The following is an 18959-nucleotide window of genomic DNA, read 5'->3' as shown; positions in this document are numbered from 1 at the left end:
TGCATTGGATCCTTCGCCAAACTCTGAGTTTTTTAAGTGTCAAACTCTCTCTCTCTCTCTCTCTCTCTCTCTCTCTCTCTCTCTCTTTCTGCTGTGTCTGCGTTCCTTCCTGGTTTTGAAGGCTAAACTCCAAAGAAGTTGATAGCTGAGAAAGGATACACCAGTAAAGAAACTGCAAAAATATACCAGATTATATTTTTATGCAGGACCTGAGCACCGTTTGATGTTTTAAAGTCCCTGGTTCTTTGTTCTTTTGCGTTTGTTTTGGTTCAGTCTTTATACCAAATCCATTTCCTTCTCTTCTCGAAAGTCTCTATGTACTCGGCGGAGTTCTACAAAGACTCGGTTTCCTCCTTCATGGTTGGCTACTGCGACTCGAAAGCTGCTCAAATGTTGGTATCCGATAAAGATGACGGGGGTGCTCTAAATCTCAATCCGCTGGAATTCAAACTCTTTGTTCAAGAGTTCAAAGATAGGAAGAATTGTCAAGTTAAGCGCAACAATTCAAATAGAGATGAATCAGATGATAAAGAAGATGATCGTAATCGTTCAGAGGTCCATCAACAAAAGGAGGAAGAACAAGTGATGAAAAGTTCGGAAGAAAAGCAAGAAGACAACTTCGACATGTTTGTTTCGTCCTTGAAGGTTAAGATTCCATCTGCAGAAGAATCAAGAGGACTAGAAGACGAAGATGAAGGGCTGAAGACTCCTACATCTTTGGATCAGAAGATCATTGTGAGCCTCAAGTCTCCACCAGGTGCACCAAGAAAACCAAAAGCACTGCCACTAAAGAAGCGAAAAGCCCATCGCCAACCGAGACTTTTGCTTGATCTTTCAAGAGAAATTGAATTGTTGTTTCCGCCGGTTGTCTGTGCTGATCTTGGTGGTGATACGATTAAGAAGAAATCCAGACAAGAAAGCTCCTAGTACCAATGATTGTATGACCAGCTAGCTGAGGTTTTTTAATATCGAATTTTCTGCATGTGAAGCCATTTATATCAATTAACGAAATTTAGTTATTTCCTATATATCTATGGTAGATTTTGTGATAGTTCTGGTACTTCTTCTCCATTTTCATATTAGGTTGTCATCACCCTTCATGCATGTTCATTGGATTCATTTGGCACCTGGCCCAGATCTGAAAATGTGTAACTTCTGTAATTTGTATCATGGAGATCGAGAACTTAATCTCAATTGCATAGGACCAATGTTATCGATCAATCAATTAATGTGCCTTTGAAAGTTTTGTTGGTACCTAATTGTAATTTCATAGAGAAAAAAAATTATAATTATGAGTCATTTTAATCTACATCAGTTAATGGGTCTATTTGGGCTCTTCCTGTTTTATGAAGCATTCTCATTAACAAAACAAAAAACGAAAATCTACAACAATAAACGACAACTCTGTTGGATAAATTTTTCAGTCCTCCCGGAGGACCATTAGATAATGACATGTGGTTTGCCAAACCACTAATAAAACGCCACGTGTTGCTTTCTGACACATCACATCAGAGTAAAAAAATAAAGACAGTAAACCCAATTAAACGGCAAACACATCCACTCCGTTGCTTTTTGGTTCTCCCATTAGTTATTTGTTTAGTTTATATAGGCACTGGGGAAACCCTACATTCAGTTCTTTGTCTCATTACATTAGATGTTGGAATGTAATGTTATACTATTTAAGACTCAAAATCTATTTTGCTAGAGATTCTGGTAATTTTCTGTTTGTTGAAGTGTAATATTCTATTGAGACATGTTTATTGACACAAAAACTTGGCAAAATTATGAAAAGATGATGGGTTCAGCCAATTATAACCAAATTTGCTTGTATTATGCTGATAGTGCACGCTTAATTTTATTTGATGGATCATTCAAATGATCAAATCAATTCTTACAAATGGCCAGTCCACAAACTTCTTTCCCATTGAATGTCAAAAACTATCTAGTAATCATTCATAATTCAGTTCACAAACATATCTGGTAGAAATTATCATGTATTTCCACTATAATGAATATGAATGCTTACTGAGCAGGATTAAATACAATACATAATGTATAAAGAATAAAAGGTAGGAAATAAGCTTTTTACCTTCTTAAATCTTGAGACATGAACTATGCACAAGAGCTAGTGAGCTATTGATTGAACATAATCCACACTGAACTATTCATGATGGAGTAATTATTCTTTTTATAAGGATCAAATTCTCAATCTACGATCATAAATCAGACCCATAGAACTGTAATTGATTTCTTATAAAAATATTATTATTGCATCATTGATTTTCGACCTCTAATTTACTGACCAACCTATTTGCCTCTTTACCAAATTTGAAGTCTTGAAGTATTTGGGAGAGAACCCATATGAGGAGAGGATACTGGGGTCGGGCAACGGTATATGAGGAAGAGGAAGGCGACGAAGCAGAGGATGAGGAAGAAGATGCGGCTTATAAGATCATTATGAAAAAAGCTTCGATGATTAAAGATATTCGTGAAGAGAAAGAGGAAAGAAAAGAGGAAAAGGAGCAAGATGCTTTTACCCAGGTGATCATCATCTTCTGCCATATTTATGTTTGTAGTGAGACAAAGAACTGAATGTAGGGTTCCTCAGTGCCTAGATAAACTAAACAAATAACTAAATGGAGAACTAAAAAGCAACGGAGTTAACGGAGTGGATGTTTTTTGCAGTTTAATAGGGTTTACTGCCTTTGTTTTTTTATTCTGATGTGATGTGTCAAAAAGCAACACGTGGCGTTTTATTAGTGGTTTGGCAGACCACATGTCATTATCTAATGGTCCTCTGGGAGGACCGAAAAATTTCTCAACTTGTTGGGCATACACTACGTAATTTACGGTGAATAATAGGAATCGGGGAGAAATTTCTTTGCATATAAGTTGCTTATACACTCTTCTTAATAAAAAGAGTACGTAGCTCTTACTAGTGTTAAACATTAGGCTGCTGGATTACTATTAACACTAGTGAGTGGGGATGACATTGACTTTGCTATTTTGATTTGGAGAAGTTCTATGGAGTGCGGCCTGCATACCTGAATGTCCATGCATGAACAAAAGCACCAAGAGAAATTTCCAGCTCTGATCTGCAATTGGGTAGCCAAACCCATGTGGTATCTATATCAAAGATCGATCAACTAGCCACACCCGGCAGATACACCCAGTTATCTCTTAACTTCATTGAGGTCTTTTGCCCCACATCAACTTTATCAAAATGAATATGTTGGGGTCAGTCTAGCTTCTAGCAGCTCCCACGTTAAGTCTCTATCTAGCTCTCACTGCCTTTCGACACTGTTTCAACTTCAATGCAGTGAATGCACTATGTTTCTCGGCTAATTATTCGATCAATAACTTGCATTTGAAAAAAAAAAAAACAAAATTCTTCAGTCTAACGAACAATTCAGCTCGCAGTTGTTTCACAAAGCCCCAAATGGATAATGGTTGAAAGGTCGGTAAATAGGTAGATACGCAATGTGCAAATCTGCACGTGTTAGTTGTGCTTAAGCTTTTGTTTCTTTATTCGTATTGATAAGGAATATTTGTTTACAATGGATTTTTGACGTACATGTCTGTATATTCGATCCGTTGGCCGGGTTTGGGGATTTGGATAGACCTTCAAAAGATATGCTTACATAAGAGGACTACTTGATATCGTATAGAAATACAATCTGATAATTAATTGATAAGTTTGCGACATGCATGTCATGCTTGATTCTTCTAACGAGTGGACAATTTGTTTTTCTAGTCTGAACCTCAGATTAGGTTCCTGATATTTGTTTTTTAAGGAGGAAATAATTCTTCACATACGAAATCTTATTCACACACATGCACCTCTTCTTCGATTTTGGAAGTACTAACTACTAACATAATTATCTTTTTTTTATAATTAAATACAACAATTAATATGTTACAACGAAGCGTTAATTTATATGTAAAGATGTTGGCAACCAAAAAAAATAACCCTAGCAAGGGAGAATTCGCTCTCCACATAGATGCCACGTTTCCTTCTCAGACAACATAGCTTCATCCGGCAGCAACCCAGGCATTTGGGGTAGACTCTATCCTCACCAATGTCGAGTGGTTTGTTTGTCAGAAGGGGATTCATTTAAAATAGCTCTCAAAGGGGCTGTGTGAGGGATCCTTTCAACGTCCATAGAAAGATGGCTCCGCTTGGATCTCTGATCTCGTTCTGACCTCGTGGAGACAGTGTTGTGGGGACTTGTATTGGTTGGGTGATAGATCGTTACTAAGATGTCTATAATAAACTCTATAAAACATCATCGTTAATATAGAATAAGCAGAGATCGTTCAGTCTGGGAAATCACAAGGGACTAAAAACTTTTCATGTTATTGGGGGATTTGAGATTGATTATGAAACTACTACTGAAAATAAAACCTAAATTACTATTTACATGATCGACTTCTCTTTACAAACCAAACCATAATTACAAGTTCGACTCTAACATGCATTCTAATTTATCTAATTATATACTTTTTAGACACCAATACAATAAGAGTTATGAGATCATCTAATTGTGCAAGATTTGAATTAACGTCTAGGTTGACTTATGACCACATCTAAATTTGCATGCAATCAAATTTAATAACATTTAGAGTAAAAATCAAATAAGATTACATTTAAGCACCAAATCTTTGTTGGAGACATGTTTCATGACGGTGTCACTCACTATGGGTTCACATGTAAATTTCCAGAATTTCTCACTTTAATCAACACAAACCGAACCTACTTAGGGCATGATTCGAATTGTGTCAAATGAATGATGAATCTAGCACTCAAACACAATCTTAGAGACTGCATCCAAGCACTAAATCCATATGCACATATCTGAAAATTATCTAAAAGTATGTGATAGAAGATTAAAACACAACAATAGAAATACAAACTCAATAATCATAAGAATCATAGATTCGGAAAAGATCCAAAAATATAACAAAAACAATTTGAAAATTTTGAAACTAATACAAACCAATAATCTCACACAAGCATCATACTACAATCTTCATAGACAAAGTATTGTAGAAAATCATAAACAAACAAAACCATGGAGATGAGTTGCGAGAATCACACGTTGTAGAAACCTTAGAGGTATGTCTTCAATGGTGAACTCGGTGGAGATGGTGATAGTATAAGGGGGACGGCTTGCTGTTTTGTGAAGGATGTTTATGGTAGTATTTTAGCAGAGGTTCGGCTCTTGAATGCAAAGGAGAATTGTCATTTTTCTGGTGAGAGAGTTGTGTATATATAGAGGCTTGTGAGGAGTGGGTTACACGGGTTGGACTTAGGCTGAATGGAGAGTGCTTCTCTCTCCCTTGTGTCGTCCCACTTTCCTTCTCCTTCTTTCTCTCCTCTTCTTATCCCTTTAATTAAGTGCTTTACTCTCTCTAAATTTATGTTCATGCATGCCATTTTCTTCTCCTCCTAATTTCATGCACGGTTGAATTGACTTTGCTATATCCTTAATTGCTCACGGCTCCTCCTCATTCTTCTCTTAATTTGCTGCATGGTTTTACTTCTTTTATCCTCTCCTTTTCAATTTAATTATCTCCTCAATCTTTTACTTCCTTTTTTATTTGATGTGACTTATCTCTTTAATTATCCTCTCCTAGCTTTTAGGGCTGCATATGCACGACTCCTTCATTGAATTGCTCACTGCTCGCATGGTTTCCTTCATATCAATCACCCTTAATTGTAGCACGTCATCTTCTTCTCCTATCATCAAGGGCTAAACAACATCCTCATTAAGTTATGTCGTGCATTATCCATTCTCACGGCTGCTCCTTTATTTCTCTCCTTATTTTCAGCCTTTGAAAACACACGGCTCCCTCTTTCTTGCTAATTATCTTCTCCTTTTATTATGCACAACAGTCTCTTTCTTTCTCTCTTACATTATCTCTTAATTTAAATATGAAATTAAGGAAAAATAAATAAATACAAGATAATTCATTAGATAAACTTGTCCTAATTTAGACAAATGTTGTCTTAAAAAGTCATACATGTAATAAATAAGCTCATTTAAATTAGGAAAGTTTTCATTTCATAACAGGGAACTTGCTCGATCAAGTAAGTTACTAGAACATGAAAGTTCATTTAGGAAAGTTTCGGAATAAGAGTTTCAGTTCAAGTAGAACTTTCCTAATCGGTACGTTTCTTAGTCTAAAAAGGACTCCCAATGCAAGTAGGATTCTCAATATATCGCTAATGGAACATAAATGTCGAAAAATGAAGACTCCTAATCTAACTAGGTTTCCTAGTCCTACAAGGATTCATACTCAACTAGGACTCTAGACTAATTCGGTGTTTTCAACTCGTTTAAGCACAAAAATGCATCTAATACCGCCGAAGATTCCTACTATGACTCGATAGTACAACAATAAGGGCTAAGCAAAGTACAAATGGAGGTAAAAACATGTTAAGAACGTCACACAAAGTGCTCCTATCATTGGGTTCGATGACAAGTTTTGTTGATTCATGGAAGGGGGTTTTTGGACCACTTGCATGTGTCCTTTGTTGAGTCCTCGATGGTGGGGGGTTGCGGGCTCCCGACGGTGGGATCTTACAAAGCTCGCGGTAAGGGTGCAAAGCTCAGTGGCGGTGATAATAGCAAAATTTGGCGGGGGCGCGGCAATAAGAGGCTCGTGGTGTCGACATCAGCGGCGGTGTATGTTAGGTGGGCGTGTGGATTGAGTTTGGAGTCTAGGGTTACTTTCTGTGGGCCTAGTGGATTTCCATTCATGGGCTAACTCGCTTTTTTAGTTTTATTTTCTATCTATTGTGTTATAATGCTACATCCGGGTTCGTTTAGTGGACATTTGTCATATATACTTGTTTCTTAGGTAGCATATGATTTAACTCATTGCACCTAGTATTGATGTACAACATTAAGGTCTTAGGCGGATATACTACTGGATATACTTTTATGTTACTTTTAGGTAGCATATGATTTAACTCATTGCACCTAGTAGTCTAGATTATGCTTGAATATGAGTTTATCTCTCGCTTGACCAGACGTATGGTTTGTATTAGAGTTCTTCTCCTGCATAACTACCAATAGTTATAGGCTTCGACCATATGGGTGACTTACCCGATAGAATATATCTATTTTCCTTAAAAAAAATGCTACAACGAGTATGTTGTGAGTCTCACGACTTCTCACTTATGAAGTGAGACTGATGTCGCTAGACCAAATTATACCGGGCTACTAACATCATTCTTGATCCATATTAATTGCAAATAAGAGAATCAATTATTTCACTTCTGATAATCCAATGGCCGTTCGTCATAGACATATAGACTTAATTATTAGGCCATATATTTCGATTTTGAAGTTTGATCTTTGTATAAAGTATATGGAAACAACATCGATCAACAAACATTTAGTTCTTGATTATCCATGCTACTTAGCTAGGTTAGATTTTGCAAGCACTTCATCAACAAGGTTACTCTAACGATTGTTGACATTTTTTTTATAGATGGGGTAGTGGTAAATAATCTAATTAAAAACGAAGTAATATATATATATATATATATGAATTCTCAGGTGCGGAGGTCCACATGGTGCGGATTCTTCATTTTTGGCGACGGCATGCCGCAACAGCGGGGCGGACCCCGACAACCACACTCTCCACCTCCCGACGGTCCCGTATGTTCCTGTCAGAGCTCAATCGGTTACCCACGTCAGCCGAAATGGGTCAATCGCCGGAATCTGCCCACAAAATTGAATTTTACAGATTCCGGCCGCCGTGGGTCGTTGATGGAGCTCCAACTGGCACAGACTGGATCGTCGGGAAATGGGTAGTGTGGCTGTCGTGGTCCGCCTCGCCGTTGCGGTTTGCCGTTGACGGAAACGGCGAATCTGCACCATGCGGACGTCCGTAGCCAAGAACGTATGTATATATGTATATATATATATATATATGATAAAATACTAGTCACTCCTTACAGTTTTACAAACTCGACAGTTTACTCATTTAAGTTTCAATTTCGACTGATCACTCCTTATACTTTTCAAATTCGAGCAATATGGTCATTCTTTCCTTTTTCCATCCAATTTCTATTTGCCCAAAAAAAAACTTAACACTCAAATTAGATGGAAAGATGACGGAATAATCAGATTGTTCGAATTTAGAAAGTATACGGAGTGATGAGTCAAAATTGAAATTTAAATGAGTAAACTGTCGAGTTTGTAAAACTGTAAGGAGTGACAAGTATTTTGTTTATATATATATAAGAGATTTTGAGTGCTTGAGGAGTTTTTTTTTTTGCACATAGAAGCATGCCGGCGGACTTATTGTCTGTGGAGGATTTTGTCGAAGGTGTCAAGACATGTTATATCCATGATATTAAGCTGTCGATTTGTTTTGTCTAAATTTACCATGATAATCATTTCCAATCACTGTTCCGGCCGTTACAATTCAGAATAATAATATGTAAGATATCATTTCATCTTACAGTCTACAAAGTTTTGGTACTCCATTATTCACTTGAACCTGATGAGGAAAAAGAAAAAAAATTACCCTGGATAGGAATTTTCACGCGAATCATATGTTCTCTAGTCTAATATCGGGATTTACTATTAGCATCATCTTCATAGTAAAAAGTGATATTTTGTTCCTAAATGAAACATGTTTTGGCAAGAGTATCATTAGTACGTACGTTCTTAGTTCTTACTTTGGTCGTCGCATATACTTCTGCATAAATGAAATTATCGAGTAATAACGAGTTAAGTTAAAGACTACACGTAAACATTGTGCTTCACACACAAGCCATACATGTATATTTTCTAGATCGCCAACTCTAATACTTGCATACAACCCTTGAGAGAGTTTTTGACATCAATTATTTCCATCTCTACAATATTCAATTGATATTATGAAAACTGGTAAAAAGAAGTAATCATTGGTGTATTACAGTTAAGGAATTACGAGATGTACATAAATGAATGACAAAGTTTGGGATATACTAAGGAACTTTCCCTTGAAGTAACCGATATTCACGTACGGGTAAACTATTACTTGTCTTCTTCTGCATATAAGACCATTAAGACGATGCACCTCTTACAGATTTACTGGCTCTGAATGATATGTCCTACAATATGTGGTTCAACCGAAAAGCACAGAGAGGTAGTGACCAACTTCATCTGCTACCTATTAAATTTGTCAAGCGCCGACTGCTTTCTGATGTAACTTTCAGTACTATATATATATATATATGGCCCCTTATTGAATACAGCCATAAATATTCAGACCATAAATGCAGTGGCAATGATCAAAACGAGTTGTAAAACTTCACTGTCAACTTGAGAAACTTAGAGGGCTTTCGAAGAATTTTAGTTTGAAATAACGTACTCTGAGTAATTTAGTGGTTAGACTTGAATGTGCCTAACGCAACTTGGGATAGAATTAATTTATGAGGGCTCCAATGAAAGACAACAAAAGACTCGATCTCATGCGTGTTTTTTGTTTCTGCAATCCATGTAGTGTCAATCCATTGATCGATGTAGTAAGAAATTTCGTACATCACAAACTATATGATGTTTGGACTCTCGGTAGGTCAACAAACATATATATGTTTAGAGACGTGTCTACAATCATATAACTCATGGCATCGAGATTTAGAGCAATTTAAGGTTCGATCAAGCCAAACATTCCAATGACTAGCCTCAAAACCTATACAAGCAACTGAATTGAAGCAAGTATGTGAGCAGTTCTAATACAACGTACTTGTCGGAGCAAATTGAGTATGTGTACCTGTTGCAGGCCGTCACTGGTAACCTATAAACCAGTTGTGAACAAGAACAAAAAGCTAGTTTTATGTGATTATTTGCATTGCCTTCGGTGAAGACTTCATTAGGCATCAACCAGGTTATCATAAATATGTAAGTCAGATTGTATAGAAGATAGAGCCAGCGTCTGTAGTCCAACGGTTAGGATAATTGCCTTCCAAGCAATAGACCCGGGTTCGACTCCCGGCAGACGCATTTATTTTTATGTATTTGATTTCACACAATTCAATTATTGGAATAATAACTTGGGCTCAATTGCCATCCTTTTTTTTTACCCAAATGCAGCGAATCCCAACTAACTTGATTCACATTTGTGTCATCATACCAGCTAGCATTACTCCTAGATGGTTTCAAGTTTATTCTAGGATATCAGTTGTCCTCCTTTTAGTATCCTCAAACGAAAAGGAATCGGTCTTTGAATGTGAGCAAGTTATCTCGGCAGCTCGATCGAGTTCCTCTTTGTTTTGTGACAATACATTACGACAATGTGGCGTGACTTGAATGAATTTTGCTTTCAATAGCATGATTGTTTCTGAACAGCAGATTTTCTAACATGGTTGATTCCTCATATCAGTCTCAAGTCTCAACTCTTCATAAATGGCTTGTACTTTCGATCAGCATTCTTTAGTGCCCATCCTCTGGGCTCGGACTCTTCAGCCCTGAAGGCCTAAACTAGACAACTTTCCAACTTGGGCATTTCAGGCAACTAGTAAATGGCCCATTATTCAAACACGTGCTGAGATTCGTTTATGAAGAGAGTTGCTGAAATTTGATAGAGGAAAGTTACTAATTCACATGTCAAGCTCAGTAGTAATACCAATACAAATTGAGAACAAATTTAGTTCAGAAGTCTCATTCTTCAAATGATTTTAGGACCCAGAAGAAGATGGTCGGATGGTGTTGAAATACTCTTTACTCAAATTTGGTCTAAAAAGTCAGCGAAAATAATTCTAGTGCTTTCATCAGCTGGACCATGATATTGAATACTTGAAAGGTATGGTGAATTACATACCCCACTTAAAATTCAGACATGGTGAAAGCAACTGGTCGTCTACTTTGTCTATATCAGCACAAGACAAGGCACCCTCAATGGCAATAGACTACATTGATCATTGCCTCCATTGATCCAAGAATCCAAAATGTTTCCATTTCGCATATTTGAGCCTTCTTATTGGAACACCTCCACATCTTTGAATACGCAACATGCAATATGTTAGCCGATCACATTGTTGATCATATCTCTTGTACCGCTGAAATTTATGAGAATTCGGAAGAAAGCATACCTAGTTGTTTTTTCATCGTAGACTCCGTTCGAAGACCATGCAAGGAGATCTGTTCATAGCACTAATTAATTTACTGTGGAAATGGGGCAGCCTTGCCAATTTGTAGAACAGTTTCTGAGCCTGTTCTTGGATTCATGCTATTGTTTTTTTCTCTATGCACACAGAATGATTCTGTTTTCTCTTTCCAGTCAACAATCAATCAACAAAGCCCGAGAAAAAGCAGAGGAAAACAGTGCCAATTATATGATTACTCTTCTCCCAGTCATTTTCTTTACTCCTTTTGGCTCACCCAGGTTGCTACTTCCTTGCTCTTCTTTATATTCATAGACCTCTGTATAAATTTACCAACTTACCACACCTGGGCTCTGTGGCTCACATCAGCCATCTCTGAAAATCTCTGTTAATCCTTCTCTGCTTTTCTACAGTCCCAATTAAGGAAATGACAGTCCTCTCTTTTACCTGAGGGTGGACACATTCCACCTTCACCAAAGCCAATCAGTCACAGACAATGGCTCATGAGCAGGTACTACTGCTTTGTCTTCTCTTTCAGTTTTCATTGGCTTTTCCTTCCTGGGTTTAACTTCAAACTTGTTTTTCCTGTTTAATTTCAAGTGTGTGTATCTGTTTTCCTATGATATCCCTGCTTTGTGGGTCAAAGAGTCTGGCTTTTCTCATCATTGATCAGTGACTTGAGTCCTGTGATTTCTCAAAGGGCACATGTTAGTGTCTGTCTTTTATGCCTTAGGGAACTTGTGCATAGTAACCCCAACTTGATTCTGATCCTGCATGACTGATATGATTGACTGTAGGAGGAAGGCTGGCCTCTGGGTTTGCAGCCAATGCATGTGAGAGTTGTGTTGGCTGCTCGAGACCGTGAAGTCTCTGGATCGGTGTCATTCAATACTTTACTCACTGGTTCTCCGACCTCCTCGACAGACTTTTCTTCCGATCTTGATACAGAGGTCAGTGCTAAGAGGTTAAGGTTAAAGCTTTTTTCAAATACTAGTCTTGTCTTTGATGTTTCACCGTTTAAGTATATGATGAATCACTTTGTGTGTGTGTGTGTATATATACAGTAGATTACATATTATTGGTATACAGTGTTCATTACTGCTACTGTACTAGTACCTTCTTTTTTTTTGTTTCTTTCAGCTTGTAATTGTTCATGGAAAATTTGCTAAAATTGTTTTCTTCATATTTATAATTGTGAAGATGATGAAATTATCAATGCTAGGAAATTTTTTAAATAATGACTTTATGTATTAGCCAAACCAACATACCCATCTTTTAACTACTCATATTAGACAAGACTACTCCTATATCAATGTTAGAATCAATAGAATGCATCGGCAGGACAAGACTCCACTTCTGGTGAGGTATATGTACAATGTACCTATGATGACATATGTTGGCAGTCACTCAAGGCATTCTTGGATTTAGTCTTTGGCTTTTGAGTGATTTGGACTTGATATTTATATTTAGCGGTGAATTCGTATAGTTTCTTCTAGTGGAACTGCGATTTTTTAACCCCTGCATAGTACTGATAACATTTTTCCTAGGAATGGTAGGCCGAAATAGTTGTACGTACATAATAAGTGGATGAGCTAATAGATTAGTACATGTATGATCTATGTCAATGCTTTACTGTATAAGAACACTGGATCAGCATACAGGAGTTAAAGGACTATTGAATGGTCTGCTCAGATCTGAAGTAGTAGTCAAGTAGTGGTATACATCCTCTGATTTCAATGATCAAATACATAATCCAATTCTATATGTGATCAAGTAGGCTAACCTAAAAAATGAACTTTAAGACTATCTCAATTCATTTGGTAAAGGAGATTCTAAAGGCGTGCATTAAAAAATTATATCATGCTGGTATTTATCTTGAAATACAAGATTTCACTAATCTGTTATCTTAATGAATTTTGAGTGCTTGGAAGCATGTTTGATGATTCATGACTTCGCTAACCGGAATTTTCTTTGGTTAAATGGATGCAGTCCACAGGGTCTTTCTTCCATGATAGAAGCATCACACTAGGGAATCTTATTGGGATCAATAGCATTCTAGAGCTTTCAAGAAGATCACTACGAGGAAGAAAAGACTGATCAGATCTGTAAGGACCACAACAACAACAACAACAACATCACCAAGTTCAGGTTGTGTTTTTTCTCTCTATGCCCAAGGGAGAGCACAGATGGTGAGAAGGTGAATAGTACTAAAACTCCTCCATCCCTTGGCCATTTCCTTGCAGAAGAGAGAAGAGCTGCCATTGATGAATACAGGAGGAACCCTCAAAATTATGGCCCAGATGATGAGGTTGCCATGGCTCAGCAGGCTTCTACAGAACCCAACTCCCTCTTCGTTAATGGCCAAGTGGCTCCTCCTCAGTCTAGTCCATGGTTTGATTCCGATGTTGACATAAGAAAACCATTACTATTTTCATGCATGTGTTGATCTCACTATATGCTTGTCTCAATTTTTGTGTATCAATCAGAATTTCATGTCATTGGGCGAAATAATATGGTAAAATTGTTCTGTCTCACATTGAGCTGTGCATAGCTGGTTCACCTCTACCTTCTGGGAAAAAAAAAAGCTTGGTTTCCCTCTTTCTCTGATGAATAATGTTTTACAAAATGAATGCGTACCCAAAGCGTTTTCTTGAGAACTTTGAGCTTTAAAACTTAAGGCACATTAGTCGTAAGACTTATGTTATAAAAAATAGTAATTAAATATATATATAATTATACACACAAAAAGAATAAATAGATATAAGAACTTACTAATATATTACATTTAGATATAATAAAATTCATAATTTAAATTCTTTAAATAATTTTCATCAATTTAAACATGTAAGTTTTTTAAGTCTATTAGACCGAAAAACAGATGTATTATGTAAATAGCCTTAAATTTACGAATTTTTTAAAACACTGCTGATGATAATGAATATCACTAACAGCATTTTTCAAGTCTTCTTTTGGTTCCATAAAGAAGGGCCAAACTGCTATTGAATCCTAGGTTCTCTTGTCTTACAATCTTACCTATCGACTAGATTGAAAGCTCAAAAAGATTAGACAGCTTGTCTATCCTGATTCCTGAGCATCTTTCATGCTTTTAGGGAGCGCGAAATGGTTTGAAAATATCTGAAGGGGAAAATGAATACTCTTGGCTTGGTGCCAAGTTCCTACTGTTTAAATTACAAACCTTCTTCAAGTTTACATCGGCAGCATTCCGACCTGAGTATGAGAATTCCACTTCCACACTTAAGCTTTTATCAACAATACCAGATTTGGTGCTTAAAATGACACACTCCTAAGCAGACAGATATAATAAATATTATATCTACGTTAATTAGTAACACCAATTCCAAAGATAGAAAAGGAACTATAGAAAAACAACCTCCACCGACAAATTATGCCCTTTAAATCCAGCAAAAAAATCTCCCATGAAAGATGAAACTAAGCAGATATTATCCCAACAAATCTATAATTAGGTTTCATCAAACTGAGATCTTTATAGAGTTCCCTGCTCTATACTCATGCATGATTAGGATTTGGGAACATCATGATCTGACATAAATGGAGAAAAAGACCGCCCAAAACGGGCCACACCCGTTTGGTACCGGGTACTTGTCCATTATTTTTGAAAAGTCCGGGCCATCTGAAACCGGGTCCCCTACAGATGAGTGGGTCATTGAGTCATTCCCAGCCACACAACCCATACCTAACTTGTATCAGTGGTATGGTTTGGATCTCATATTGTCAGGTAATGTATCAGTCTGACCCACCCGACTGTTCTTTTGGATGATCCACCTGACCCGGCATTGTATTATGGGTTCATAACTTCATATGATCTCAAAGTCTCAAACATAGAAAAGTCATGAACTCCACTGGTACAATGGACTTTTCATTTGTTTTCTCATCCCTTGTGACCATTTCAATGCAAAAGCCACAGAAAAAAAATCAATGAACAAATTCAAGTAAAAAATAATGAACTTTATATAACATCTTCACGCAGAAAGAGAAGACCTGGGTAGGATTATAGGAATCAATCCTTTCAAGTCTTTATAAGGATTTGTGACTAGCTCTCTGTCTAGATATAGATAGAGCAGCAGCCATTAAGGAATGTTGAATTTTACATTGAACAAGAAAAAGATCTTTTTAATTTTCCCTTCCCAATTCAGATATCTAACCGACTCCGATCACCAAAGAATAGTAAACAAATATGCATAACAAGCATACCTAACTAGACCTAAACCCAATACTCACTTTTTTGCTTATTTTCAAAACCTACATTTGCAAAACTACACAACAGATGTAAGTTTCTTCTTTTTTTTTCTTTTCATTTTTTCCTGTACATACCAAATGGGGTGAAGCACCATTTTTGGTACTCCTTTTCCTGCATCAATTGGCCTTAAATTTGCTTCTCTTTCAGAGTTTCATGAAAGCAAAATCCCCAGTCGCATATGGGAATCTTTTGATTGCCAAATGCCACCAAGCGTCAAGGCTTGTCAACCCACTCATTCTCTGCAGTAATCCTTCCTGAGCCACGACCACCCATTCTACCAAAAGAATTCTTTGCCGATAAGCTCTTGAAGCTGCTGCTACCCTCACTGAAGTTTCGGGACTTCCTTGCCTTTCTTAACTTGGAACTGTTGTCACCAGTGTCAAGATCAGCATCATCGTCACACTTGATCTTTGCCACCACCAGACGAGCTATGGTGCTTCGGCAGAAAGGGCAAACTGGCGGGGTTAGGCATAGTGTATTAGGGTTAGGTTTGTTGTGGCAGCAGAGGGCTACAGTGCATTGCGCACACATTTGGTGGCCACAATTCTGGACCTCAATTGTGCACACCTGCTCAAAGCATATGCAACATAAATCCGAATCGCTTGCCTGCAATTAACAAATGCCATCATGAATACTTTGGTCCCATGCAATAAAAAATAAGCTCAATGTGTCAAGGAAAATTCTACTATGAAGCACTCCATTGTATGGAGACACTAAATTGTGTGTGTACAAAAAAAAAGTCAATCAAAAAAAATGACCTCAAAATGTAACGAGGACCACTAGATTTTGGAAATTTAGATTTAAATGGTGAGGATTTTGAGCTCCATACAATGGAGTACTCCACCCTAGACAAATCCAATGTGTTAATACGGTTCCCATGACTTCGGAATACAGAACTTTATTGTCAATTCTCCAGCCCGTGGAATTATAAGCAAAGCTATTGAAGTGTGTACTATAGTACTAGAAACTGAAATGTGCAAAATTATTTGAGATTGGATAGACGGGAAGGTAGGAAATTACCTCAGAAATATTATCAAACATGCCTATATCAGATTGTGCATCAGAATGTGATGGAGAAGCAAGAGAGTAACCACTGCCTTTCAAGATGTTAGTCTCCCTCTCCTTGTTTGCCTCCATTAAGGCCTGTTCTAACAAAGCTTTTGCCTCCTCATTAAGCTCACTAATAAACTTCAACGGTGATGGCCACACCAGAGGCTCAGCTGATGACGGATTTAGCATAGCTGCACAAGCTCCATGCTTGTGTTTCAAAGCAACTATATATGGCATTCTCCTGCATATTTACAAAAACAAAACATAAAGATCAAACTTTTAAACTAAGTGTTTAAAATATAATCAACAGATATTATAATTGGTTCAGTTTATCTTGAACTAAAAAACAGTTAGAAGAAGAAAATATCTTCAAATATAGTTGGACTCCAAATCAGGCCTACTGTTTAGCACTTGTTGGCCTTAGTGTTTGTCACTTAACGCAATTAGATTCAATTCTTGCTACATCCATCAAGAAAGAGTTTTTAATTTTAACAAACTATGGTTGTTGGATAGACGAAACAAATAGAAGAAAATGGTATCATACCCCGAAGCATCTCTTTGAGAACGATCTGCACCCCATGCCAATAATCCTCGTATGCAATCCAGAGATCCCCCTCTAGCCGCCAAATGCAGTGGAGTGCTTCCTGGGCAGCTGTTAACACCAATTTCTCAATATAAAGAGCATGAAAACTATAGATCAATGATGATTAAGAAGTTGAGCTTCATTCTTACCTGTATCCGCCGGTTGATGCACAAACAAGGGCTCCGTTGTCTAACAATATATGTACACATTCAGGCCTACTTCGCCGAGCAGCTAAATGCAAAGGTGTAGCTCCCCTACCATCTCTAATATTCACAAATCGTGCAAACCCCCTGTTAATCAAATCAACACAATATGTCATCATCTACCAAACATGTAAACATCAACCATGAAAGACCAAATTACTTTGGAGAGTATACTAACCATGAAACAGCTACATGACTTGATTTTGCAGCAGAAACAATGGCCTGGAGACAATCGGCATGGCCATAGTAAGCAGCATAATGCAAGCAGGTTCTTCCATGAAGGGAATCGAACATTAACACCTGAAACAATATCCCACATCAGTCTCAAATTCCATATATATATAAAACAAGACTCAAAAATCAAAACCAAACCGAATCTGGGATTTTCCACATACATTTGCCCCTGCTTGAAGAAGCTTTTGCACGCATGAGATCTTCCCATGCATTGCAGCTAACATGAGCGGAGTCTGAAAACCATGAGAAACCATGAGAATTTTACAACCAGCCATAACTAAACCAGAGAGACCAAACGTTTCCAAAGCAATGAACTTCCACATTCATATCCAAACGCAAACCAAATCACCTGCTTGTGACGATTCAACGCATCAGGATTTGCAGATCGTTCCAACAGCAGAGAAAGAATCTGAAAATTCAAACACCAAAACAGAGCCAAAATGATCAGACCAAAAAAAAAACAAAAAGAACACTAATTTTCAGCAAGAAACAAAAACCCATTTCTCCAAAACTCTTATAATATTGAAGCAATCACCGAAATAGAGAACATTCCAAAGAGCAAAGTTAAGGAACCCACCTCGATCTGGCCATTGGCAGCAGCAATATGAAGAGCAGAGTGACGATCATACACAGTGGTGTGACGCAAGATAGACGAGTCTCTCTCTACCAAAGCCTCCACCATTTCAAGGTCCCCAAATTGCACAGCACTGAAGAGCCCATGTTCGTCACTCGCTCTGCAACTCAGTCCCTGACCCATAACTCAAACTCGGCACTCTGTCTCTCTCTCTCTCTCTCTCTCTCTCTCTCTCTCTCACAGAGCAAATAGGTTTGGCCACCTTAATGAAACAAAGAAGAAGCAGGTGGGTTTTTCCTCCATTTCGCTCTGAGAGCGAAAAGGTTCGACATTTATGTCCGAGTTTGAGAGAGAGAGAGAGAGAGTTGCGAAGTCTAAAGAAGAAGAGAGGCCATTGGAGTTTGGAGCTGCCCAAATGGGAGCTGACCGTGTCAGTATTACGGGCAGCAGTCAGATATTTATGGGGTATGTAGATTCCTATGTCTCAGCCGTCGGATTAGTAATTAGTAACAAGGCGTTAAAATGGGGAATTTTTACAACGTAATTTATATTTATATTTTACCGTGTTTGACTGACGGTGACAGTTTTAGAACACATGATTCATGAATGCAAAGACTGCGTCGTTCTGGTTGTGCTATAAAATTTAGACAAAGGGGGAGGTCTCTCTGGACTCTGGTCTCTCCCCAACTGTATTTGATCCATGTAGACCATTGACCGTATTAATCGAGTTAAAATTGACCATAGTATGGACTCATGACTCATCTACGTAAATCTGCTAGGTGCTAACTAGTCAATAACTCAATATGGTACAAATTTACCTACCTAATTCTCTGAAAGACATTTTCCATTTCTTATCCTAGTAGTTAGTGTGATTTATTTTAGTATGATATTTTTTTCAATTTGACAAATTTTTCCCTTTGAAAATTTAA

At 37.5% G+C, this 18959-nt stretch overlaps 2 protein-coding genes, 1 non-coding gene and 1 pseudogene across 4 annotated transcripts; 3 read left to right on the top strand and 1 right to left on the bottom strand.

Moving 5' to 3' along the window:
* On the top strand, window positions 1–1051 carry LOC126788544 (cyclin-dependent protein kinase inhibitor SMR14). The gene has a single exon (XM_050514545.1). The coding sequence runs from the start codon at window positions 316–318 to the stop codon at window positions 925–927; it is 612 nt and encodes a 203-aa protein (XP_050370502.1). The 5' UTR covers window positions 1–315; the 3' UTR covers window positions 928–1051.
* An 8884-nt stretch (window positions 1052–9935) lies between these two features.
* On the top strand, window positions 9936–10007 carry TRNAG-UCC (transfer RNA glycine (anticodon UCC)). The gene has a single exon. It is a non-coding gene; the product is annotated as a tRNA-Gly (tRNA).
* Window positions 10008–11396: 1389 nt separating this feature from the next.
* On the top strand, window positions 11397–13650 carry LOC126788279 (uncharacterized protein At3g17950-like; annotated as a pseudogene).
* A 1427-nt stretch (window positions 13651–15077) lies between these two features.
* LOC126785960 (putative E3 ubiquitin-protein ligase XBAT31) lies at window positions 15078–18401 on the bottom strand. Of its 2 annotated transcripts, none has more exons than XM_050511648.1 (8): window positions 18034–18401; window positions 17806–17865; window positions 17618–17689; window positions 17401–17522; window positions 17169–17309; window positions 16981–17088; window positions 16407–16677; window positions 15078–15992 (listed from the first exon to the last, which is right to left on the bottom strand). In XM_050511648.1, the coding sequence occupies exons 1-8, from the start codon at window positions 18211–18213 to the stop codon at window positions 15600–15602; spliced, it is 1347 nt and encodes a 448-aa protein (XP_050367605.1). In that variant the 5' UTR covers window positions 18214–18401; the 3' UTR covers window positions 15078–15599. The 2 variants fall into 2 exon arrangements, with proteins under 2 accessions (XP_050367605.1, XP_050367606.1); XM_050511649.1 differs by having other exon boundaries at window positions 17806–17928; window positions 18030–18083.
* Between the last annotated feature and the right edge of the window lie 558 nt (window positions 18402–18959).

This window comes from Argentina anserina, chromosome 3 (assembly GCF_933775445.1).
Source record: "Argentina anserina chromosome 3, drPotAnse1.1, whole genome shotgun sequence".
NCBI classification, from domain to species: Eukaryota; Viridiplantae; Streptophyta; class Magnoliopsida; order Rosales; family Rosaceae; genus Argentina; species Argentina anserina.
Note: the sequence above shows the minus strand (reverse complement) of the source record. Positions and strands in the feature narration are given on the sequence as shown.

Bases quoted from the DNA above. Each gene is read 5' to 3' on its own strand.
- LOC126788544 (XM_050514545.1), top strand. From the start codon at position 316: ATGTACTCGGCGGAGTTCTACAAAGACTCGGTTTCCTCCTTCATGGTT.
- LOC126785960 (XM_050511648.1), bottom strand. From the start codon at position 18,213: ATGGGTCAGGGACTGAGTTGCAGAGCGAGTGACGAACATGGGCTCTTC. The intron at 17,523-17,617 runs GTATGTGGAAAA...ATATTGTTTCAG, and splicing joins TTCTTCAAGCAGGGGCAAAT to GTGTTAATGTTCGATTCCCT. The intron at 17,089-17,168 runs GTAAGAATGAAG...TGGTGTTAACAG, and splicing joins GCATCAACCGGCGGATACAG to CTGCCCAGGAAGCACTCCAC.